Genomic DNA, 27,232 nt, shown 5'->3' with positions numbered 1-27,232 from the left:
TAACATGCCATAATATAAAATAGGATAACATAGCATGAGATAGCAAAGCATAGGAAAACATAAAATGGCATAGGAGAACCTAACATAGCTTTTTGTTGTGCAGAAAAATCTAACCTAGCTCTGAATAACCCAACATACTATTATATATATTAAGATAATAGTATAGGTTACAGTAACGTAGAATAGACTTTCAGAGCAAACAATAACACTGAATTGCACAGAACAACTTAGTTGTATTTATCCTAGGTTAGCTTAGTTAGTTTAGCTAATCATAGTTAGTTCAGTTTAGCTACAGTCAACAAAATTCAGCAAACTTTAACAAAGTTAACCATCCGCTATTTAACCACAACATCGGCTAACAGTAACATAGACTAACCATAACATGTGTTCGCTAGAGGTATGACTAGTAAAGGTCTCCCTAAGTCTCTTTGGCCAGGTGCATTCCCCTTTACACAATGCAATCACGGTCCTAACATAAAATTGGTTAACTGATCAAATGGGTGGAATTCCTCCCAGTTAGCTATCTTTTGCAGTTCCGGGGTCAGAGAGCTGCTAAGCCTCTACCCAGCTCACCAATGTCCTTCTCTTAGTTTTGTTCTGTACCAGGTGCATGCTGTTTACAAAACGGAGTATGCACCTACAATGGATGCCAACTCCATTCATCCTCCACTGATCCCATTGGCTGACAGTCATATTAGGGGCCTAGAATTCAGCATCATGTAACTAGTATGGAGTGTCTAGCCAATCACATCACCCCCACAGAGTGACGTACCTCATCAGAGATCTGAGAGCCAAAGGTCACCCAAGTACCTGTGGAGGAAGAAGAAAAAACATAAGTTATCAGGTAACTCGAGGGCAAGGTAAACCAGAATCTACCAGCATCTTTTCACAAAAATCTTACACCATTCTTTACAAGTTTATAAGATTCCCTCCCATCCATAAAATAATTTCTCACAATAATTAAGTAAAATGCTAAATATTGCTAGAAAGGTCAGGTGATGTACACTTTCAGGGCAAAGGTGGACCGGCCATTGGGGACTCCAGGAACAAAACCCGTGAGGTATCAGGGGGCTCAGAGCTAGTTTAAGGGATTAGCCTTTAAAGCACCCCCGCAGGAGCAGGTCACATGTCTCTCATAGGTGCAAACAGGATTTGCTGCTGCAGGGAGTACACTAGCTGGTACTTTCAGAGAGCCTGAGCCTGGAGTACTGGGACATTTCACGAGCCTCTCTTCACACCTGCCGCTAACACCTATTGCATTCTAAAATATTTGAAGCATTTGTTGCAAAATCACTATTTGGTTTCATTTTTATTTATCTTAGGGGGAGCACCCAAAACTTACCTCTAGACCAGTGGTGGCTCCTCAGCTAAGGCGAAGGAGTGTTGCCCCACTGCTTTAAAGCAGTGCAAAGGAAAAAATAAAAAGATAATTGAGTGTTATTATCATTTTATTTGTAGTATTGCAGTTGCCGCCAGGTTAGGGTGGTGCGAAGCTGGGCTCCCCACGTAAAAGGGAGGAGGACTGGCTGCTGCTGCACCTAAAGTGCGCACAACTGTTTGGCTGGCGGTCTCGGGAAGCCAAACAGTCATGCGCACTTTGCATATTCCCCACCCAGGTTGGTGGAGAACGTGCCCAGACATTTACTCCCTCTCTGATCGCCGAACCACGGCATTCAGACCAATCACAATGCTGCTATCAGCAGCGTTGTGATTGGCTAGGGGAGTCTGGAAGCCTGCTGAGGAGAGATGACAGCAACGGCAACCAGCAGGTAAGGTTTGTTTTTTTATTTATTTCCTAAGCCCCCCCACCCTCCCTGCTCCCACCACCATCCCCGACCAACCGCCACTGCTCTAAACAGTCTTACTATCCATGTAGGCTTGCCAGATTATACAGTAAGGGGCTGAAAATAAAACATGGCTCATTTTTCTATGTCAGTCCGGGCCTCTTCAAATGGCAAAGAAATAATTAACAGAAGCCGCACTGTAATGGACTGATTACAGCAAGAACCTGACAAAATTCCTCATTGAAATGCACTGGCCACAATAATGGACCTGTTGCAACTCCCAGTTCAAATGCATGGGCCACAAGGAAGGGCCCTCCTGACCTCCCACTTGAAATGCATCATTTCCCACATACGGTATGAAATGTGAGCATTCAGTTGTGATAGGATGTTGACCATCTCCTGCTACAACAAGGGATCTGCCTCCACCCCCATTAAAATAGAATGGCACAATAATCACCATTGAAATGTATTGGACACAGTAAAATCCCTGCTTTACTCCCCTCACAGTGCATTAGACACATAAAGACATTAGCATTGGGTGCAATATAGTGCCTTCTCCATTCTCTGTTGGGTTATATTGGGCACAATCAAAGTTATGCATTGAGTCCTGCAAAAGACAGGTTCCATTTTCTTTTGAAAAGCATTGAGAATAAAGTTCTTGCTGGAACACGAGACGCCTGCTTCACTCTCCATTGAAATGAATTAGGTTTAAAACAATTCTACTTTGAGTACTTTAAAAGATGTGTTCCATTCTCCTTTGAAATACACTGGGCACTGTTGGAAAATGTCCCTCTCTGAAGGGTCACCTCAATCTTTTTGTCTTCATCCTCCTATTTTTCCAAACTTGTTTTGTTGGCTTTAGGACTCTGAACACTTTACCACTGCTGACCAGTGCTAAAGTGCATGTGCTTCTCCCCTAAAACATGGTGACAATGGTTTATGCCTGATTGACATATTTAGTTTACCTGTTAAGTCCCATGTAAAGTGGTATACCATATAACCAGGGTCTGTAACTTAAATGCTGCTAGTGGGCCTGCAGCACTGATTACGCCACTCACACAATTAGCCTTTCAAACCTATCTCAGGCCTGCCATAGCAAGGCCTGTGTGTGCAGTTTACTGCCACTTCGACTTAGCATTTAAAACCACTTGCCAAGCCTGAAACTCCCCTTTTATTATACATAGGTCACCCCTAAGATAGGCCCTAATTAGCACTAAGGGCAGGGTGCTGTGTAACTGAAAGGGAGATCATGTACTTTTAAGTTTTACATTTCCTGGTAGTAACAAACAGCAAAATTCATTTTTCACTACAGTGAGGCCTACTCCTCTCATAGGGGGGAATTGGGAATTCCTTAATATACATTTAAGCTGTAATTCCATATCAGAGAGGAGCAGCTTTTTCATGTTTGACATGTTTGGAATGGTAATGATAAATCCTCCTTACTGGTGAAGCTGGATTTAACCTTACGGTTTTAGAAATGCCACTTTTAGAAAGTGAACATTTCTCTGTATTTACTGCTCTATCGACTGACAGCCTGTCTCCAATACACGCCTGGGTTGGGTGACAGCAACACTTTGTGGATTCCCTCTAGACAGCTACAAACACAGGAAAGTGAAGCCCATCTGCACTCTGAGACTCTGACCACTCATCTGCATTCATCTGAATTCTGATGGGTCTTCCTGGGCAGGGTGGAATGCGAGCGACTGACACACTTCAATAGGTGGTGTTCTGTCCATACACAAAGCACTGATTTACCCCCCGGGGTTAGCCTGACAGACAGGACTAGGTTGAAAGGGATCCTTGTGCACTTCAGAGAGTTTCTTTGAAGTGACCCCATACATCAAAGGCACTTTGGGTATAAGTATTGGATCTCTGACCCCCTAAAATCAGACATATTTGGATCTTGAACTGAACTGCTGTCAGAAGACCTGCAGGGCTGTTTAAAGGACTCAACTGGACTGCTTTTCTGGAAGTACTGCTTTTCTGCTTGTTGCTCTGCTTTCTGCCTGCTGCTCCCTGGCTCTGCTGGAAGGTCCCTTTACCTTCCATCCAAGTGATCTCGAAGGGCTTGCCTCCTGTTTTCTGAAGTCTCAGGGACACAAAAGCCTCCTACAATTCTGCTGGTTCTGCTGTACTCTGCCTCCTGTGAGTCCTACCATTCCCTGGGGTGCCCCTCCAAGCTGTGGGCCTCAGAAGTGGGTTCTGCAGCTGTTTTAATAAAAAACCTGTGCATTGCATCAACTGCGTAAGAAATTCTGCTGCATCAGCCTTTGACGCCGAGGCATACACTCTCAGTTCAAATGCAGTGGGTACAACAAAGGTGCTCCAGGGCACAAAGAATCTGCACCAAACTTCATTGAAATTCAATAAATAGAATTTCTGCAATGGGTGGAATAAAAGACTTGCCCTAATCTGCATTGAAGTGCATTGGGTGCAATAAACAACTTGTTCTACTCTATGTTAAAGTACATTGGGTGCAATACAAGCTCAGCACTGAGTGTAACAAAATACTTCTACTCTGCATTGAAGAAAATTGGGTGCAATACAAGGTCTGTTCTACTCTGCATTGAAGTATATTGGGTGCACTACAAGGTCTGTTCTACTCTGCATTGAAGTATATTGGGTGCAATACAAGTTCTGCATTGGGTGAAATAATATACTTGTTCTACTCTGCATTAAAGTACATTGGATGCAATAAAAGGCCTGCTCTGCATTGAAGTACATTGGGTGCAATAAAAGGCCTGCTCTGCATTGAAGTACATTGGGTGCAATTAAAGGCCTGCTCTACTCTGCACTGGAAGTAAAGTGGATGCAATTCAAGTTTTGCGTTGGGTGCAATAAAAGACTTGTCCTCCTCTGCATTGAATTACATTAGGTGCAATAAAAGGCCTGCTCTACTCTGCTTTGGAAGTACATTGGGTGCAATACAAGTTCTGCATTGGGTGCAATAAAAGCCTTGTCCTGCTCTGCATTGAAGTACATTGGGTGCAATAAAAGGCCTTCTCTACTCTGCTTTGGAAGTACATTGGGTGCAATACAAGTTCTGAATTGGGTGCAATAAAAGACTTGTCCTGCTCTGCATTGAAGTACATTGGGTGCAATAAAAGGCCTACTCTAATCTGCATTGAAGTGCATTGGGTGCAATAAAAGGTCTGCTCTACTCTGCTTTGGAAGTACATTGGGTGCAATACAAGTTCTGAATTGGGTGCAATAAAAGCCTTGTCCTGCTCTGCATTGAAGTACATTGGGTGCAATAAAAGCCTTGTCCTGCTCTGCATTGAAGTACATTGGGTGCAATAAAAGGCCTGCTCTACTCTGCATTGGAAGTACATTAGGTGCAATAAAAGGCCTACTCTAATCTGCATTGAAGTACATTGGGTGCAATACAAGTTCTGCATTGGGGGCAATATTAGACTTGTTCTACTCAGCATTGAAGTACATTGGGTGCAATAAAAGACTTGTTCTATTCTATGTGAAGTATATTGGGTGCAAAATAAGGCCTGCTCTAATCTGCATTGAAGTACATTGAGTGCAATACACGTTCTTCATTGGGAGCAGTAAAATACCCACTCCACTCTCTGCTCAAATGCAATTGGCACAATAAAAGTTTATCTACTGCTCAATAGAAACCCGCTCCACTTTCTGAATGCATTGGTCACAATTAAATGCTTGCACCGGGCATGCTCCACTCTCCTCTAAATGAATTGAGTACAATGGATGCTTGGGAAAGATGAGTGCTGGTAAAAAGCCAAAATGCTATTGCTATCACCCTGAAAGGGGGCCTGGGACCCCTCACTGGGTCTGCTGTGGTTGTGCTATATTCTGTCCATGTGCTCTTCCTTGGAGCTGTTTCTGATTCCTCCACTTCAGCTCTAGACCGCTTGAGCACGCACCGCTTTTTAGCCTCAGGACTTCTCCACCACAGTTACCAAAGATGGCTCTATGCACAGGACTTTGGCAGCATAGAGGCCTGCTCTGCAGTGTTTCTAGTAATGTTCACAGCACCAAAGTGCAGTACCGGAGGAAGAGCTCATGGTCTCCAAAGTGAGCTAGTGTCGCACACTCAGTACCATTATGGCCCCTAGCCGCATGGTGCAAGGTGCTTCACCATGTGACCAAGGTGGGCTAGTGGCAACCACCCTCTCCTCTAATTAGCCACTGTAACCCTTAATATTCAGCATCAATTTCATTCTTGTTTTAGTTTTGGTGGTGAGACAGCTTTGTGGGTGAAAGCACTTACTGCAGACATCTGTGCTATGTTCTGCAGGAACCCGAAGCATAACAGGCATGGAGAAAGGGACAGGAACCAAAGATATAGTCACACACCCAGCACTGATGTCTTCTGACCAGGGCTAGTAGTCACACAGAGTGGATGCTTACAACACCACCACAGGCGGGCAAAATAAGGTAAAAGTAATTTTGTCACGGCCTTAGAACATCCCTGCAGGAGAGGAGGCCAGCCCCTCTACCTTTGGCACCACCCACCATCAACGAAGCAAGAGCAAATTTTGCAATCAAAGTTTGGTGTCTCAAACACTCCCTCTATCTGTATCTCAAAATATTACCACAATAGCCCTTCAACAAATGCACCTAGTCATGTGGCAGGCTCATCCTACCCAAATGGCCTACACACTTTTTCATGCTGGACCGTCCTCAACGTAAAATAATTTTGTCGATAACTCTGACCTGTAAAATATTTTCTAACAATAATTAAATTAAATGTTAAATATTGTGAGTACATAAAAATGTACACTAATCCATACAACTCCACTAAGGAGATGTGCCCTTTCATCACTAGTCCTCAACAGATTCTGAAAATTCCACTCAAACAACACCCACATTGAGAATTATAATGTTGAGTTATTCATTTGAAATTGTTGCTTTTGATTCTCTGTAGTGACTTCATAGGAAACGTCTGAGTTTTAAAAATTGTGAAAGATTTTTTGTGCCATTCCATCGACTTTCCAGTTTTTAAATACATTCATGCCCCAGATATCTAAAAATGTTTTTTTAATTTATTACAATAAATGTAACCAGTTGAAAACCTTTCATCAGTGAAATATGCCAAGTGAGATCAGAGGGAGAAGAATGTGAACCTTGAAGGAAAATGTAAAAAAGAAATCCTTTTTTGATTAATGCATGTGTGTTTGTATGTGGATTTTGTATAGCAGAACCTAGACGGAATGCCGCACAGCACAGAAACGGAGCAAACATACTGTTCAGTATGTAAAATTAGTGGAAAAAATTGCATGTGGTATCCAAAATGTTCAAGGGACTTTAAGAATTATTGAGTAGGTATTATCGAAGACATTTCCATGAAAAATAATTGTATCGCTACCGTTCAATTCCATTAAAATATATGATTCTCAGTTATTTTTCAAGACATTTTATCAATGCATTGATAAAATATAAACTGTTTTTCAGAGATACTTTAGAAGTGGTTGATGAAGCTTCCCCTTATCCTATGCCCCCCCCCCCGTCCCTCCTAAGCCCCCCCCCCCCCGCCCCGGAAATGGTTTTTCTCCCCACAGGCAGGGTCAGCCTTCTATAAGGTGGGGCAAGACAGCAAGCAGCCTTTGGGGGGGCACCTATTGGTGGCTCCATTTACTACAGAAGGCCAGAAGTATGGCTTTTTTCAGTGTGTTGGGAGTGCTCCAACGGGAATAATGCTATTTTACCAGGTGTGCTGAAAATCCTGGCATCATTCCTGCGCAGAGAAGGGGTCATCCCATAGTCTGTAGACCTCCGGATTGTCAGAAGTTTTTGAGTGGACCAGGTCAACATTTTAATGCAGGGACCTTCTAAGCCCAAGCATCTGCTTCCATGTTAATAACACTGGCTCCGGGGAAACAGTAAACACAGCGTCTAATCCGGTGGCATATATTCGTACAGTTGTCTTCGCTGCCTTCTCCAGTGATTCTGGGACAATTTTCAGAGTGAGGGTGCTACCATCAATGTTAGATCACTGAAGTCACTGTGAAAAATCCAAGCATCACACAAAGACCATGTATAGCAAATGAACCACGCTCATTCCGCAAGAGAGTGATAAGGGCGTGTATGTAGCCCTTAGTGCATTTTAGAGCACACTTCAACAAATATATTGCTACAGCATGGTGGGGTAGTGCACCAGACAGCACATTTTCCGTTGAAGCAGCCACAAAACTCACCCTGGCATTTAGTTCTACTGATAAAACTATCTAGCGCACAAACAATAATGTGGAAATCGTTTTTCAGCAATATATACCAATTGGACATCACCAAGTAAAGTGTCTTGATTTGTTTTGGTCCATTTAAAATCTTTCTTTCCATCACACTTTAGAATTAGAAATAAAATGTGCTTCATTTGTGCTTTCATAACTGCTGAGCTATAATTTGAAATATTTGTACAGTTGTTTGACAGGCATTTAAATGTTGTTATGTGTTAGAAAAAAAGACATCCAACAGCCATTCTTTTCACACTTCCAGAACTGAACAAGCTTGGCAAATGCAAAATCCTCTCCCTTTGTAGTCAGAGAAATAAAAGTAAACATCAATCTCCATGTTAAAAGAAAAAGCAGCAATTTGACTAGCCTGACATTTGACAAGCTAAAAACTAAATTTAAAGGCATCTTTATTGCTCGATCACCCCCTGGCCTCCAGCATCGTTAAATTAGGGGGTGCTGCAGCATCCCCCTTCCCTTCTGGCCCCTCACCCCTAATTTCAGTGACTAGTATGGCCTCACCATTAAATAAACAGGGAAATCTTGCTTCAAAATCTATCAGTACATTTTGCAGTATGAGTGTGAGGTACTGACAATGCATGGGGGCCTGGGAAAATGCCCCTCTGCCCCCTCCCCCTTCCGATGAGCCGCTGTCATACACAAAAAACAACAGGAAACAAGCACTGGAGCAGCAGAGGGCCAGAAACATTCAGAGCTGAGGGCCAACGCGGACAAGCTGAACACGAGCTTCAGTACACACAATATCCGCACAATCTCTGCAGTGAAGCATCCCCCGAGGTGTGCGTCCTGACGGACCCGCCTGGTCTCACTGGGACGCGATCCACAGATAATTGCAACACCGCCTTCAATCAGCGCATCCTTGTCAGCCACAAAATGGCCCTTGAGACCAGGAAGAAGGAGAGAGGAGGTGTGGAAGTGACAGTCTGCACGGCAGGCCTCGCCTGCACCGAGATCAATCAGTGATGCGCCCAGCACTACCACGGAATACCAAGCAGGTGGATGCGCGGGAAGGCCATAGCGGCCACAAGCCAATACTAGCAGATGAGGAGAGGGCCAGTAGGAACGCGTCTCCGATTGTGCCTATAGGTAGCAGATACGGCTCCAATACCAAGGGAAGGAGCCGCAAAGGTCACTTCGCCACGAGGAACAGCAAAAACCCTGGCACCCTTCTCCGTCTGTTCACGCGCCCCTTAAGCAGCTGGCCGCGACGCACGCAGGGTGACGTAGAGGGGACAGAATCCAAGTGTCGCTCCCTTGTGAGGCAGGTACCTAAGGACAAACCACTGCTTCCAGTTAAAAGTGTGTAACCTAGGGGTCTCAAAGGATGACAGCTTCCAAATGGAGTCACAAGCCAATAAAATGGTTAGTATCTGCTTCTCCTTGCTAGGAGCACTTCGCCAGATTCTCCTACTACTGCCTAGTGCCACCAGACCTCTTGTAGTGAGGAGTATAATTTTGAGCAGACTGGACTACTGCAATTCTCTGTACCTGGGAGCACCACAATCAGTACTACAGAAATTGCAGAGAGTCCAGTCTATAGCAGCAAAACTGGTGTTAGAAAGCAGCAGAGATCCTCAAAGACGCTGGCTCTAATGGACCTTCATTGGCTACCCATTAAAAAGAGAATTCAGAGTCTCTCTGTATTGTATTCAGAGCAGTCCATGGTCTGGGCCCAGTACCTCTGCAGGAGAAACTCACCTGGTATATTCCTGGGAGAAACCTTCGTTCTTCCAGTGCAAATCTGGTAAATGCTACCAGATTTAAGAAGACCAGGATGGGAGGCAGAGCATTTGGAGTAGCAGCTTCTCGCCTCTGGAATGATCTGCCCCAGAGTATTAGACAATCTAATTCCCTAATTCTCTTCAGAAAAAGATTGAAGACCTGGCTCTTCCCTAGGAATGAGTAAAACGAGCTCTCTACCTTGGAAATAGGATCTCTGTTTTGCTGGTGTCACCTGATAAGTCGAAGCGCCAGGATGCCGTAGGGTGACAGTCTGCACTTTACAAGTCTATGATACAATACAATACAATACATGGGGCCACCATTGGAAGAGAGGGCCACACACCCCTCTCTTTTATTGCCCTGGGCGTCAAGAGGGGAGGAGTAAGGACAAGGGGTGTTATAAGGGGTCGTCTGGAAAGGGCAGGTCTCTTTGACAATCTGCGTTAATTAGGGGCATCGTGGTGCAGTGTCCATCCAGAGCGTGTGGCTCTTGCGGTCTGAGGTACACTTAGGAGGGGGGGGGGGCGCTGGCCACTACTATGCCAGGGTCCGTGACCACAAGGGGCAATGTTTTGTGTTTTAAAGGGCAGTTTAAATTTAGGCGCCAGGAGGGCGAGAAGCCTGTCGGCATTAGCATAGTAGTGCATGTTGAGGGGAGCACAGGTATCGCAAGGTGCCATCCCCAAAGCATGGTGGAGCTACAGGGCTATCCTAAAACCTTAAACAACTAAAGAGGCCTCCAGATGGTGGATCTTGGCACCAAAATGCAATTCCTCAGGTCACTGGGAGTCATGACGGCGGGGCCCGGGGTGACGTGAGGGCGCTCCTTAATCCCTTAAGGGACAGTTGGAATTCTAAGCAACTGTGGAGACTGGTCGGGGTCTCGCTCTGACTTGTCAGGACCATGCCACAAAATTAAAGAATAGGGTGGCAACACTTTGGCTTAAGGAAACCTTTGCTGCCCCCCCTGCACGGAATGCATCGTTCTACCCATACCCTGAGCTGACAAGCTGAGGGTGCCCACCTTTATGTATGGAAGACGGGGGCTGAGGAGGTGTGTGTTATGCCCCTGCGGCAACCCACTTTAAGTGAACGATCTGTAAAGAATCTAAGTGTTGGTGCTGAAAACAGGACAGCTCTATCTTTCTCAGAATGGTGTTGGCTGTTCAAGGAACTCACCATTGACACCTGGATGCTAACCCAGCCTGTGTAATCAATAAACTTGCGACATATTTCATCCACAGAGTGTCACTGTCATTTATTATTCTGCATGCTTTGTATTGTTGGTGCAATTTTCAAGATCCTCACAATCTCAAAGAGCTAGGGGTAGCAATGCTATGTCAATGTCACAGTCTCTCGTGCGCGTACAAAGATATTTCCAGTTTCCGCGCTGGCAGGCCATTATTTATATTCTTCTTGTTTACAGCAAGGCTCACAAATACTGGCATATGTTGCTCTCCTCCAATATTTGGGAGTATTTCCTAAAGGCTGGCGCTCTAACAAATTAACAGGCAGAGCCAAGCCAATGATCAGCTCTGGCTTTAAGAGCTTGTGGACGAGCCAAGCCAGAACATATTTGGCTTGTAAATCATGCAACAAACATCATGTTAGAATATGATAAGCTGTTTTCAAAATTCAAGCAAGTGTATTTCCTTAACATAATGAAGTGCTGAGAGATATTTAATAAAGGTGAGAGTTTTAAACATGAAGACAGAAGCATGCCTTCTCCTACTTTGATGACAATGCTATGACGTCAGATATTACATCACTGAATTTAGACACTTATTTACCCATATCTTCTTCCATTAATCTTTAGCTATACATATATTACAAATATTTATTTTTCAGAAAGACACATATGTCATCAGTGATGTAATATCTGACGTCATCAGCAGAGGATTGCGGTCGCGTGAGTTATAGTTGCCTGCACTAACTATAACGGGGGAATTTCATTGGTTTTTTACGAGTGAAATGTCCAGCTAACTATAACATGTGTGAAACCTATGGTTTTTTAAGTGAATTTGCAAGGTTTTTTAAATGCTAATTCGTAACTATAACGTGTGTGAAACCTATGGTTTTTTCAGTGAATTTGTACGTTTTTTTAAATGCTAAGTTATGTATTTATTAATTATTTTTTTTTCAGGTTTTTCACCGTGCGCGCACCGTGCGCGCGCTGTGGGCGCTCGGTGCGCTTTGCGCACCGAGCACCCACGGTTCGCAGTGCGTGCCGTGCGCGCGCGGTGCGCGTGCCTCGCAATTTAAAAAAAAATAAAAATTCGTTTTTTCTCCCTTGGGGGTCCTTCTGTGACCCCCTGACCAAGGCTAGGGGGTCAGGAACTGTCCACTCTGCCCCCTTTTCACGTTCTCCACCTTTGTTTTTCACCCCCTCAGACTGCGAGAGACAAAATGGCGGCCGACACTTCCTGGTTTCGACCGATTCGAATGTTTACCGACATCTAACAACCAATCAGAATTGCGCTCGCGCACAGCAGGGTGCGCGCACAGTGCGCGCACGGTGCGCGCGTATAGATATTGATATGCTTTTAAATGCTATTTTCTCAGGAAATACTGAACAGATTTACACCAGACCTGCAAAAGGCACTTCCTTGACCTTATGGCTACCTCTCTGCCAAATTTCACGTAATTCTGTTCAGCCGTTCGGGCTGTAGCTGCGACTAAAGGTCCTATGGAAAAATGCATGGGGAAAACGCGTTTTTGGGACCCCCCTTTTTCTCGGCCCCCGCTTGACGAATCACCCCGAGACTTTCAGGGTAGGAGCTGAACGGAGCGCCCCATTTGTTTTGAAAATTTCGCGAGGATTCGTCAACCGGCGCCAAAGTTATTCAAAATAGAATTTTGAGATTTCCTATGGAAACTAGGTTGTAACTATAACTATCTACTGGCGACCGCCAGTAGATAATATATATATATAAATATATATAATATTGTAAAATAATTAATAAAAATATTTATTTTACATTATATTAATTTCAATAATATTTTGGATGCATTGGTATGAGTATATATATATATATATCTTTCGGATGCATTGGCATGAGTGGATCTATGTATATAGTAAGGCATTTAAAATAGAAATAAATGATATAATGTAACATAAGTATTTTTATTATGTTACACTCTATGTATATAAATACATATATTTATAGAAATAAACATATATGTGTTTGTGTGTTTATATAAGTATGTATTTGTATCAAGTATAAGTGGAATATATTTTATTTACATTATATTAAAATTAAATTCTAAAATATTTAACATTTACTACTTTAAACTCTATTTCTATTTTTTTTTTAAACAATATTTTTGGAGACATTAATGTCAACGATATTTTTCTCCAATATTTTTACACTCACGTTTATGAGCATTGTAGTAAACGATATTTTGGACACAATATTTTTGTCAATGATATTGTTTACCACAATATTGTGTCAGTGATCCGTGAATGAAGGGCCCTGCCCCCAAGACCTCTGTACTTCATCTGGTGAGCGAAGAGGTGATTTTCGATGGCTGACTTGAGGCGTCGGGTCTCTGCTTGGAGATTAGTGCGGTAGGATGGATTCAGCTTGAAGGTCTTCGTGCACCAGGCTACCGCCCTTGAATTCAAACCATTCTTTGGTCAGCGGCCAGTGGAGACATCAGTATGGAGAAGAGATGGTCAATGGCAATTAGTGCAGCCGGTACACTAGTACTAGTTCCCTGACCAAGGGGTTTCGGCTGCCCACTCAAATCTAATGATCTCTTATTAGCCAATGGGATTCAGGAAGTAGTGGGGTCAATTGTCCTTGATGGCATTAGGGCACAGGGCACCCTTGGTGCACTACTGACCCTGTAGAACTAGGATGAGGCGAGCTGAATAGTTTTGCACTATTTGGAGCTTGGGCTCTTATATATTCTGTTACAGCGATCAGTTCTGGAGTTCGTCACTGCTAGCAAAATAGAGCTTTATTGAGGAAGAAGCAACAGGGACATACTTCTTCAAATGACGCATAGATAATGAAACCTGTTTTTGGACTTTGGTCACAGTGCATTTATTGGCAGATTATTATCAATAAAATTCAGGCTGCGGACATTTTGAGACAGTGTTGGAGACCGGCTCACAGAGGCAAGGTAATAACAAGCATTGGCAGGTGTCTACATAATGAGAAAGCACGCATGGCACATGGCAGAAAAGAAGGTTCATGCATGGACTGTAGAGGGGACTGAGCAATAGTCGTAGCATTGTGAGGTGCAGGTCAGGATAGAGGTGAATTGCGCACTGCACACAAGTCAAATGCACATCAACCCTGACCTGCCAAACCCATTGCTATTTCAGTATTAATACCCTCCACAGAATTCTGTGACAGACATCATGGAATTAGTAGCCCCACTCTGCCTCAAAAGATGCAAAACAAACGTACCCTGCTCATGGTACAACCAAAACCTAAATGAAGAAAGGAGGAGACTCAGACTTGCAGACACACCATGGAGGCGCAAACCCTCCTCTATGTATCTAAAACAGCTACCGGACCTAAGAAACACCTACAAACACTTCATTTGGAATACCACAGCATTATTCTTCAGATCCCAACTAGATAATGCCAGAAGCTGGCCAGGTAAACTCTTCAAAATGATCAAATAACAAACGGGGTCCAATAATACCATCGTGATCAGTAACACACCAACAGAGAACTGTGAAGCATTCTTAAACTTCTTCGAGGAGAAAATAATGAAACCTGAAAACTCTATACTTATTGACAAAGAAGTTATAAGGGATTTGAGCATCAGCACAAACCACGCCCAATGGGAATCTGCTGCCACACAGAAGGCTCATACTTTCCGCCATTCCACTAAGATCAAACATGAGGCAACCTGGACGAAATTCAAGATCATAGTGTCATTGAAACCAACATTCAATTTCAACAACCCCATCCCCTCTGCAATCATAAAGTATCTTAGCCAACTTTTCTCCCCCTGTGAATGAAGACCATAAGCTCCTCCCAAACCCAAGGCACAAGCTCAGGCTTCTTGAAGATTGGGCAAGTGGCACCTACTCTAAAAACAAAAAGTGCCGACATGACAGATCTAAACAATGTTCGCCCGGTGTCGAACATCCCATTCCTGGCTAAATTGTGCACACAACCAACTTTATAATCACATTGAACAGTTGAACCTGATCAACAAGTTCCAATCAGATTTTAGACCAGGACACAACACAGAAACAGCCACCCAATACATCATGAATGATGCAATCCAAATCCTGGACCGGAATGACTTTTCCTCAGCATTCAGCATGGTCAGACACAGTAATCTCTTAGAACTACTAGACTGATGAATGGGTCTATCACAAAGCCTGCTCAAATAGTTCACTTCCTTTATAATAAATCACTCATAACGAATCAATGTGGGTGGCTAATTATCAAACACTTTTCTCGTTAGACCTAAGAGTTCCTTAAGGATTCACCATCTCCCGCCCACTCTTCAACCTCCATGTGGAACCGCTGACAGTGATCCTCAAACTGATGGCAATCAGCTATACTTAAAGATAACCTCCATGAAAAAGATCATCCTACACAATGGCACTCTAGTGAAAACCCAAACATGGCTGTCGAGAAACGGGGAGCAACCTTTACAACGCAACTTTTACAACGCACTACCATTACAACGCATTTTTTACAACGCATAATCCATTACAACGCATGATATTACAACGCATGACACTACAACGCATTTTTAAAAACTACCATTACAACGCATTCCATTACAACGCATACTACCATTACAACGCATACCATTACAACGCATAATATTACACTATACTATCCAACACTTACCCTACTGATGCACCCCCTGGAGTTAGAATAGTAATTTTTACCCCTATACTATCCAACACTTACCCTACTGATGCACCCCCTGGAGTTAGAATAGTAATTTTTACCCCTATACTATCCAACACTTACCCTACTGATGCACCCCCTGAAGTTAGAATAGTAATTTTTACCCCTATACTATCCAACACTTTCCCTACTGATGCACCCCCTAGAGTTAGAATAGTAATTTTTACCCCTATACTATTCAACACTTACCCTACTGATGCACCCCCTGGAGTTAGAATAGTAATTTTTACCCCTATACTATCCAACACTTACCCTACTGATGCACCCCCTGGAGTTAGAATAGTAATTTTTACCCCTATACTATCCAACACTTTCCCTACTGTTGCACCCCCTGGAGTTAGAATAGTAATTTTTACCCCTACACTATCCAACACTTACCCTACTGTTGCACCCCCTGGAGTTAGAATAGTAATTTTTACCCCTACACTATCCAACACTTACCCTACTGTTGCACCCCCTGGAGTTAGAATAGTAATTTTTACCCCTACACTATCCAACACTTACCCTACTTTTGCACCCCCTGGAGTTAGAATAGTAATTTTTACCCCTATACTATCTAATACTTACCTTAAATGTAATTTAATATTATGCGTTGTAATGGTATGCGTTGTAAAGGTAGTATGCGTTGTAATGGTAGTGCGTTGTAAATGTATTTTTTTACAATGCGTTGTAGTGTCATGCGTTGTAATGTCATGCGTTGTAATGGATTATGCGTTGTAAAAAATGCGTTGTAAGTGCATGCGTTGTAATAGTGTGCGTTGTAACGTCATACATCCTCGAGAAACCACCTGAACTCCTTGAAAATTGAGTTCCTACTAATCTCCCCAGCTAACCACTCTCTTATACAAGAATGGATCTACCAGCTGGAGGCCTTCAAATGCAAACCTGTGATCATTGAATCAACTAAATTGCAGGGGAGAACCCTAGGTAAGAACCTCAAGGTGAAAGCACACATCAGTTCATCCACACGCAGTGTGTGAACTATTAATCCCACCACCAGACTTCGAGATCGCAGTACAATCCCTAGTTATTTACACATTATACTATGGTAATGTGACCCTAATGGGATTACCAAAATCAGGAACAGCACCACTCAAGGCAACCCTCAATGCTGCAGTGAGACTGATAACAGGAACACAATGTTTCGACCATATCCCACCCTCTCTCAAGTCTCGCCATTGGCTCCCATTCTAAGCCAGGATCCATCTGAAGATAGCTTGTTTGACGCACAAAGCCTACAATCGCTGAGGCTGCTGCTCCTAATGGAGTGCTAGTTCCCATCTGTTGGAACGACTTGGATTAAGAAAAATAAAGACCTGTGCCTGCACCTTCTCCGGTTTGGCAGCGAGAATATGGAACTCTCTACCTCTTGAGATTCCGCCGATTCCATCAACTAGCGCTTTCAAGAAAGAGGTTAAAAGAATGTCACTATACAGGTGCCTACCATAATGATCTGGACCAGTGCTGACAGCTGGAATGTCATGAGTCTTTTTCAAGAAAGGGGTTAAAGTATATTACTAAACAGATCACCTCCACAATGGTCTGGATCAGGGTGAATCATGGACTGCCCGACACGCAAGGTGTCAACTGCCTGATATTTTGCTATCGAGCGGTCATTGCCAAAGAACTTTACATTTTGCGTTTTGTTTCTCTTTTTATTGATGATACTATATGTTATGATAAGGTGAATGGAATTTCTATATACAGCGCTCTGATACCCTTGGGTCTTGTTGGCGCTTTGTAAAACTCTTTAAATAAACACAGACCCTGCTGCTGTCCCCAGGCACCTGTAGTGCACCAAGCTCTTCAGTGCGGGTGCTCCACGCGTTTGTATTCCAGTGCACCTCATTGGTTCTTGAATATTTGTTGGTTATGGCTTCATGGTTATGTCAGTTACACATACTTTTTGCATGTAACATTTTTTGTTTAGTAAATCTAGATAAACATTGAGGATGCCAGTAATTTGTAATTTCCTGCTGAATTATTCTAAAGAAGTGTTTCAGCTGAAATACATAATATACACTGCTGAAATACATCACTTATTTAAGAATTCGTAGGAAGCGCTATGGGGTTACCACGGGGTCAATATGGAGTGCTGGTGTATGTTAGGAATAGTCTGTCCACATATAAACAGAAACAGGGATCTCTTTTCCACTACTCTTCAATAACTAACGCCTATAGCGGCAGGTCTTTGATGGAATGCTTGCATCAACAACTCCATTTTATAGCAGTTTCTTTGATGGGAAGTGGTTGGGTTGGGCCTTGAAACCACTCCAAAGTCTGGGCCTCTGAATTGCTTGGAGCGTGCCACCATGCAGCAGCCGATTTGACTGGCAGCTGAAACGCGTGCGGCCTTCGTGCCACGTCTCCGCCAACAAACATTTCACCACCAGCACTGCAGCATGCGACAAACACCGCAGCGGATGCAGGCGTTGAAATACCAATGCAGACTGCTGGCAGACGAGAGGAGGAAATCCACGAATAAAAAAATAAAAAAAAGGAGGAAGTGGGTGGGAACACCTGAAAAGAAGCAGGGAAGAGGGGGCTCCCTGATAACAAACAAAATATAAAAAAATATAAAACTGGTGAACCGCCGGTCCAGAGGCAAAATAACGTTCATCATTACACGGAAGAGGAGCAAACAGAGAGCAGAAAGGGAGAGGGGGAAGCGGGGCCTGTCATGGTGACACTCGCACAGGGTGCGCCGCTGCACGTCCTGTGGTGAAATGTCTGCAAATTGTGAATCAGATTAGATCTGCCGATACTTCCTGGGAAGTGCAAGGTACTCTTGGGGTAATCACTGGCACCGCCATTACAAAGGGTCTTGTCAGCTCCACCACATGCTTCACAGGCATTCATTGGCTGGGTGTGTGACCATCACTGGTAGAGCTGGTAGGGATTCCTTCATCTTTGATGCAGTACAAGGCTCGGGCAACGGGGTACATCCTATCCTGAGCCAGACTCAAGAGATCATCTGCTTCCGTGAGACTGAAGGATGTAAGTGTGGACCATATTATCATAATGAGGAAAGGGGGTGGAACCAAGCATGGATCTGTTTTGGCCTCTATAAAGTTGGGGACATTTGTGATTTTCATTTTGAAGGCTATGCCATGCTCCTGTGGCATGTTAGGTTATTTTTAATGGCAGTCTGGTTGGATAATTCTTTGACAAGGATAAAGATTCCCTTGAATGTCCAAAACGGGCAGAGCTGCTGACTTTGGAACTGGGGATCCAGGTGCGAGTCTGGCGTCGGCTCAACACGTGATCCTGGGCAAATTACTTTTTCATCTTGTGCCAAAAGAGAAAAAATGGATGTGTCCTTGTGGGTAAACATCGTTCACCACGAAAACTTTTCCCCGCAGGGAATTACAACGCGGTCGTTGCAATGACCGCGTTGGTTACAACGCAGTTGTTGTAACAGCCGTGTTGTGATTCCCTGTGGGGAAAAAGGATGCGTAAAAAAAGCGGTATATTCATTTATAATTTACAATTCTTCCAATATAGCACAGTGAGGTATAAAAAGAGCTGCATGCAAACTGCAAGGCGTAGCTATTTTTTACCTCAATCTTTTGCTATTTTAAGGTTGATAAAAAAGGTTTCGTTTGGGTAGCAATACTTTCTTGTTAGTATAGCTAACCCCAACCCACTGTATTGCGTTTTAAATCCTGTTTGTGTTACTCCAGACCAAGCACTCTTAACTTATAACGCCTAACAGAATGGCTTCCATGTGACTCCTACATAAGCCTCATCAGCTTATATAACATTTCTTGTGCTTTGATTTACACATTTGCATGTTTCATTGTCTCCTTGTGTATATGTTGTAAACCACTGTTATGTTATGTGTATTTGTATAGCGCCCAACTCAACCTGGAGGGTATCTCGGCGCTGTGACAAGCTACATTGGGCTGAGTACCACTATAAAAGAAATTATATAAACATGAGAGAGGGTCTATGGATAGATGAGGGGCACCACTGGAGGGTGGTAGTGAGAGAGACAATGAAGAAGGAGGTATGGGGGGCACCAACAAAGATTGTTGCATTGTAAGCGGCCCTAATGGTATGGTATGCCTGAACCTCGCCATAGATTCCTGTTGGCGCTGAAGAAACACATGGAAATCAACAGAAACAATCAACACTAACTGCAAATAACTGTATTGGGGCAAATATTTCATTAAGGCAGAAGGTGCGGAGGCACAAGAGCCCAGGCGTGTGAGGGGTGCATTGCGCCCCAGTTATGGTTCTCCTGCCCATCTGGGGGACAGGGAGCCCATCGTCTTTGCTTTCTTTAGGGCCCATGGGACTTTTGGTAGGTAGATCACCAGCATCATCATAAAACTTTATTCGGTCGTAAATACAGCCATAAACGCACAGGCGCACAATAAAATAACATTTTATCCACAGACAATCTGCACATATTCAATTCGTCATAAAATCACATTTCTAGTAAAAGCCTCAGAGGGCATAAAATCATTTAAAAAAATCGGTGTGTTCAGTGGCAGAGGGCATACGAGACCAACAGCGGTTGGCACATAAACCAACACACTGTGACATAACAAAATTGCACTATGCAACCCAAAGCTGCCCTCGTGTATCAGCAGTGTCACGTGTTGAAACTGAGTGTTATTGATTAGAAAGGCCATGTTCAGCCGTAATGATAAAATCAACAATTCTTAAAGAGCGCGAATATTCAAAGTGGACAGTGACCCTCGAGCAAACCGCGCGCGCAAAGATGAACTAGCACAAAGGCGTGTTTCAACAGCTGACATCTCCCTTCATCTCGAATAGGGGAACAGGTGCTGCTCGGTGACTCATATATTAACCACAAAGGAAAATACAGCGCAGCATAGATCGGCAAGAAGGATCCTTCCAAGGGCGCGGCTGAGACTCAGGATTGTGCAGATCACCTGAAGAAGGGAAAGACAACAAGCATCGACCAGCATCAGCCCTAAACCGAGGTAACAATGCTCGAGCCCGTCTCCCTCCAGCGTTCCACTAATAGTTAGTACGGGACTTACCTGGACATACTCGCAAAGAGTTTACAATTATAGTTTGGAGGGTTCTAGATCCAGCCTGTGACCTTGTGCCGGTGCTAATGGCGGGCTTGAACTTGCTTTGTAGCAGGTAAAGTGCGGGTGCCATATGAGAAAAGGCTGACTAAGGCCGATTTCCTCAGAGGCATTCTTCACATAAGCCAGCCAAGGTATGGACAAACCGTCATCGCATGCCAAGCAGCCGCCGAGTATATAACCTGCCTCTTCCTCCGTTCTCCGCACAGCAACCAAAGCAAGGGCAGCGGGAGGGCACGCAATCTAGCCATCAGCTATCCCCAGCCCAGCTCCTTGTGGCAGATGAAGTGCGAAGTGGCACAGGGGGCACGCAGTATCTTCCTGCCAAAGCAGGTTCCTCTCTTTGAACAGTCACCCACCGGCCCACATTTCCACCCTATATGTGGCTCCTGGGACACAGTGGGACGTATACATCTCAATCAGTGGCCACCGGCGGCCTCCCGGTGGCAAAGGAAGATGACCTCTCCCTGCGGCGCTGCATTGGCAGCCCAGGAGCCAGCAGCATGAAAGGTACCCCTGAATATGAAGAGGCGTGAGTGCTTAGAAGACGACTAGAGCCCACTGAAACGCTTGGGAGGCGCGAGCCCGTTGGACCGCACGCCATTAGGAACGATTTAGAACATCTGTAAAAAAATTAAGATTACGCAAAAGAGCAAATTGAGAGGTGTGGGGTTAACAGAATGCGAGCAATTAGCAGGGCAGCATCCGCGTGCAACAATGCTGGCAGGGGGCGCCTTTTATCATCAGCACACATTGGATGCAGGCAGCCAATTCTGGTGCAAGATTCTAAATATGCAAGATGAATAACAGGGGTGCAAGAATGCACCCCTGACGAACCCCCAGCTTGAGATCCATTTCATTGGACAGTTCCCCATTCTGACCAAATCTGACTCTAGATTTCATTTCGGTATGCCAGGTAGCTAGCAAATGAACCGGTGTTACAGCCAGACCCGTGCCCAGCAGGAGTTCCCAGAGGTTTGACCGACTGACATGCCCAAAAGCCATGGACAAGTCCATGAATGCGAGATAAAGTGGAGTTTGATTTGTCACTGTATATTTTCCCAAGATTAGGTTTACATTTAAACACTGATTTATTGTGCCCACCCGGCTCCTTAAACCATATTGTCAAGGGTTCAAGATTGTATCTTCTGCCCATTCCAGCGCCCTATTATATATAACCCTGACCAGAATGTTTGCATGTATATCTATTAAGGAAACTGGCTGATAACATCCTGGCAAAGACCGACCCCCTTCTTGAATATCAGAACAATAGTTGAAGAAGCCCTCGAGGCTGGTGAATCACGATGGGTCAGACTATTATTTTTTTTTGTCAGCCATGGGGCCGAGAGATCAGAGTTTCATTTAATTAGATCGCTTGGACCTCATCTGGACCGGGGGACTTTCCAATTGCACCCTGCTGCATAGCAGCGGTGACTTCCTGGAAGGTTATCTCCAGGGCCAAACCCTGGACATCCGGGATTAACCGTTCAGCCCCTGCCCCAGAATAAATCTGGAAAAAGGGCGCCTCCCGTGTCGCACCATCAGTGTGGCAGCTGGTTTGGGGCACATGTTGAATAGTAGAGCTCATGTTTGCCACTTCGCCCCAGAAAGACCTCCTGTTCTTGGTCCATGCTCCATCGGATAATGTATCCCGAGGTTTAGGAATCGCTTCCCTCCACCGCCTAGCAGGTACTGGTTTGCAGCACTTCTGGAGGCTGCTGCTGCTACAGAGTACCTCGGAATCGTATCCAGGGCCTCGTGCAATCATTGATTCGCTGCCGGGCATTCAAGATAGAACCAGCGCCTCTCTGCAAGCATTGCTTGCATGGCTTGAGGAGAAACTGCTTAATCCCGTGACAGGAGGGCTCAAAGGAGGCAACAACCCACCGCCCTCTACATCATCAGTCAAGCAATGCAAGACATGCTCCATATTCCTTGCCACAGCTCCCCCAGGTGCTAGGACTGGGTCAGAAAAGGTACTACCACAGAGTGCACCGAAGCACCTGTGAGTTTAACCCCCTCGGTGCCCGAGAGTAGGCTATGCACTGTGACAGGTAGCAGAAGCCCCAACTCTTTAGAGTCAGTAAACCTATGTTGTGCTCCATCTTCAGCAATACGCCGCAGTGGGGTAGGCAGCAGGACCTGCCCTTCGGCCAGTCCCAGTACCCAATCGGCCGTGGGCATCGAAACCCTGGAGCGCATGGTTTTCAGTTTAGTGCAGTGGGGGTTGGCCTGAGGACAGACCCTTTGCCTCACCTACCACATTATTTTTTTTAATAGGAAATTATTTTTCCATTCTGCATCCAGCCAACCCCTACTGGGCTTTGCCTTCACCCAATCACAGCGGTGCTGGCTTGCAACCGGCCCTACACCCTTACCCTGGTCCTGCAGCGCACATGGGTTGTACATGGTTGTTCTCAAGCTTCCACCAATGGGTTTTGATACAAAACCCTACTAACATTTGTAGACTGGGCTTTGCCCCAAAACAAACGCCTCTTTAAGACCGGCCTAAAGGAGAAGAGAACATTTTTCATTTCTCCACACCTTGCTGACTTTGCTTCTGTGCTGCATAGTTCAGCACATATGTAAGGTGGGAAAGGTTTTACAGTATGAATCAGCATAGTATTTTATTTAAGATGGGGATCCTTCCAGTACAACACCTATTCTAGACATGATGCAGACACCTATGCACTGTGTTGCAAAGCTGTGCAGGAGATACTAGACTTCCTGATCTCTTGCCAGAAAGAGAGACATGCAGTGCAGCACGGCTGCCCTAGTCACTGTGCTCTTTAGCGTGAGTTTTTAGTAAATATACCCCTTTAAGTTAGCACATGGATCAACATAAATGCTGTTTTTTTACTAGCGCAAACCTGACTCAAAGGCATTATACTACATCCCTTAAAATACATAGTGGCATATTTACCACAGAAGTGGCGGAGCGTGGCGTCTCTTCTGAAATGCAGGGCTGCACCATATTTATAACAATATGGTGCAGCCCTGCATTCCCTCCTGCACTGGCGCTAAATTTAGCAGACCAGCTCCTACACAGGCACCCTTACACCATAGTGAATGGATCTCTGCTTTGAGGGTAAAATTGTTTATGTGCAGGAAGGAGTCTCTTCCTGCACATAAACAATATTTAAATGGCATTTTGAAACTTCTATGTGTGCTGCTTAATGCAGCACACAAAAAAAGTAGCAAAATGTCATTTTACTTATAGATTGTTTATGTGCAGGAAGGCTACGGGCAGCAAAAGCCCTTTGATTGTTTAAGTGCAGGAAGGTGTCCCTTCCTGCGCATAAAAAATTAAAGGCCTTTTGCTGTTTCTATATTCGCTGCACAACGCAGCACACATGGAAACAGCAAAAACAAGGCGAAATTCAAACATTTCTCCTCGTTGCGCCTGTTTAAGACCAGGTTTTCCCTGGTCTTAATTTCGGTGCTGCCCCAAATTTACGTTTCCCTTGTAAATATGGGCAGCATCAAAGTCAATGGGTGTTGCGCTGGAACATCCACCATAACACCCATTGCCCACCCCTTTCACGCTAAGTATAGTGTGAAAGGGTGCCTTATTTACAAGGCAGCGTTAAGCCACGTTAAGTGACTTAACACTGCCTTGTAAATAAGGCAAAGCACATTTTGCCAAATGAGCGTCACTAAAAGTGACGTTCCTCTAGCGATAAGGGCGTGTAAATATGCCCCATAATTTGTAGGGGTATTGGTAACGTATCCTTAATGGCAGGACATAGGTGTGCCTGGCCCTGTATGGGGAGAGCCATTTCTGAACTGTAATATTTAAAAGAACAACTGGTCTCCAGGCTTCTGATGGACACAGAAAAAGACAAGTGCTTCCAGACTAGGCATTGGAGAGAAGTTTAGCATACCGCCATTTGTTCAGGGTCTGGGGCCACCGAAAAGTAATTAACTGTACGAGAGCCTAAGAACAGGAAACTGGAGAAGAGGTCCTGCCATTACCTCCTCGTCCTGTCTTCCTGTCCCATTCCTGAACAGTGAGCAGCTAGTCTGTTCCCCAGAAACCTAATACCTAGCAGAGCTTTCAGCACTTCCCCCAACATGGCGCCACCAATCAGGAGAGTATATAGGGGGAAGTGCATCATACCACATCCTGTTCGTTTTTATCTGACTTCGTCAGTTGCCTTTTGCCTAGCGGAGCTGCAGGTCGGGTAAGTGTTTTATCCTTCTGTTTATGTGTTTTTGGCGGCCTGCTATAGCGGCCGCTCTTTTTTTTTCTTATGTTTGATGAGGTTTGCTGCTTATTGCATTTCTGCCTTCTCGCGGCCCACTCTAGCGGCCGCTTGTGCCTAATCCTTTCTCGGATCCTCACATCCTTGTGCGCGGCCTGCTTTAGCAGCCGCTCCTCTCCTGGGAGGTCCCGTCAGGCCCTGCTTAGCGGGCGTGGGTCCTCTGTTCGTCTTCCCTGTGGCGCAAAGCATCCTTTGGGATTCCTGCCTCCCCTGGTTTTTTTTGGGTGGCCGGATACTTTTTTATGCATCCTCCCCCTTGCCTGATAGCGCGAGAGGTCGGGGGCCTCGGGGCTTCGTTACATTGAAAATCGTGTCCGTTTTCTGTTGGTCCCCACCTCTGCTGGTTGTGTTTGGTGCCTGTTCCTTTCACTTTGCTTGCACTGCCATGTACCAGGTTGCTTCTGGAGCTGCCGCTCCTACTTTGGATGCCCTGCGCCTCCTTTTTAATGAGGCGGTTGCTAGTGCTTTCCGGGCTTGGGAAGCGGCTGGCCCACCAGTCAAGGTGCCGCGGGGGTCTCTTGTTCAGCCTGACCCTTCTGCTGACGATGTGGGGACCGAGGAGGAAGATTGTGTGTGTGGTCGCTTTGTTCAGGGTGCTTTGTTTGACTATGTGCATGACAATTTGGATTTCGCTCCTTCTGTGCCGGATGCCCTGGAGGATAACTTTTTTACTCAATATTGCCAGCCGGATCCTGAGTCCTTACCCTTGCATGGCGCTGTGCGCAAGGTCCTTGCTCTTGAGTGGATAAATCCGTCTTCCCTGGTATTTTGTGTAAGTGATATCCATTGGAGGGGTTTGCTACTGAGTTCCCTCAGTTTGTCAAGGTGGATAATTTGATGGCTGGTCTTTCCACGCAGGGTTTGATTCTGCCTGATGATGCCCTTCCTTCTTACGCTGTGGATAAGCAGTTGGATGGGGCGGTGAAGCGTTCCTTTGCTGCTTCCAACTTTGCTGTCAGGCCAACGACCTATTCCAACTACATGGTCCAGTCCCTGCTGAAGGATTTCCAGACCCTGGCTCTTCTTTTACAAGACGGGGATAATGCCTCCTCTCTCTTGGCCCTCATGGAGCTGCAGGTGCGCTATTTGTCAGACATTTCTTTTGACAATTTGGGTGCCGCAGCGGCTGCTTCTGGGGCTTCGATTGCTGCTAGGCATCATATATGGATGCATTCTTGGAAAGCTGAGTCCTCATAGAAGTCGGTACTGCTTAAGTTGCCCTTTGTGGGGTCCAGGGTGTTCAGGCCCCAGCTGGAGGATTTGGTAAAGCAGTCAGCAGAGAACCGTAAACTTATGTCTCCTGTTGGCCCTCCTTCTCGGGTTTGCCTTTGTTTTTCTTCTGCACGGGGTGCTCCGCAGCCCTTTCGTGGCAGGGGTTGTGACTGGGGGGCTCCTGCTGGTGCCAAGTCCGGGGCCCCGGCCGGAGGTGCTGCCCCCGCTCCTTCTCCTGCACAATGACTGTCTGCCTTTTCTAGTTGGGGGTTGCCTTAGCTTTTTTCTGCATCAGTGGTTGACTCTTCCAGATGCCTGGGCGGTGTCGGCAGGTTATCGGATCGAGTTCTCCTCTCCTACTCCAGTGGTCTTCCGGGAGACTCTCCTGCTCCATCACCCTCTGAGGCGGGCGGCCTTGCTGGAGGGTGTGCGCCTTCTGTTGGAAAAGGCGGCTATCATGGAGGTTCCTCCTCTGGAGAGGGCAGGGGTTGTTATTCGATCCTCTTCCTGGTCTCCAAGAAGGATACGACAGATCTGCACCCTGTCTTGGATCTGAAGAGGGTCAATCTCTACATTCCCAGGCGTACTTTCAAAATGGTGACTTTGCTGTCTATCCTGCATCTGGTGCTACCAGGGCGTTTCCTTGCTTCCCTGGACCTGATGGATGCTTATCTGCACGTCCTGATTCATCCTGCGGATCAGCAGCATCTCCGTTTTGCTGTTGGCTCCCTGCATTTTCAGTTCCAGGTGCTTCCTTTCGGTCTTTCATCTGAGCCAAGGGTTTTCACAAAGCCCTTGGCCCCTCTGGTGGGTATTCTCCATTCCAGGGGTCTTCAGGTTTTTCCCTACCTCAATGATTTGTTGATTGTTTCTCCTTCTTTCTCTCAGGCTCTGTCGGATGTGGACCAGGTGTGTCCTCTTCTGGAGTCTTATGGGATCCTCATCCGTCACCGGAAGTCCTCCCTGCTGCCCTCCCAGACTCTGAAGTTCCTGGGGGCTCTCTTCTGCATGGATCTGAGGATGGTGTTCCTCTCCCAGGAGAGACAGTTGACTTTGTTCCGTCACCTT

The 27,232-nt window shown here is 45.3% G+C and overlaps 1 protein-coding gene across 4 annotated transcripts in view; it reads right to left on the bottom strand.

Moving 5' to 3' along the window:
* The window catches only part of KCNAB3 (potassium voltage-gated channel subfamily A regulatory beta subunit 3), a 379,854-nt gene that overhangs the window by 99,328 nt on the left and 253,294 nt on the right, over positions 1-27,232 (bottom strand). For all 4 annotated transcript variants that reach the window (XM_085636869.1, XM_085636867.1, XM_085636866.1 and 1 more), the window contains exon 3: positions 773-810. In XM_085636869.1, coding sequence (XP_085492995.1) covers positions 773-810 — 38 coding nt within the window. The remainder of the gene's footprint in view (positions 1-772; positions 811-27,232) is intronic.

This window comes from Triturus cristatus, chromosome 12 (assembly GCF_964204655.1).
Source record: "Triturus cristatus chromosome 12, aTriCri1.1, whole genome shotgun sequence".
NCBI classification, from domain to species: domain Eukaryota; kingdom Metazoa; phylum Chordata; class Amphibia; order Caudata; family Salamandridae; genus Triturus; species Triturus cristatus.
Note: the sequence above shows the minus strand (reverse complement) of the source record. Positions and strands in the feature narration are given on the sequence as shown.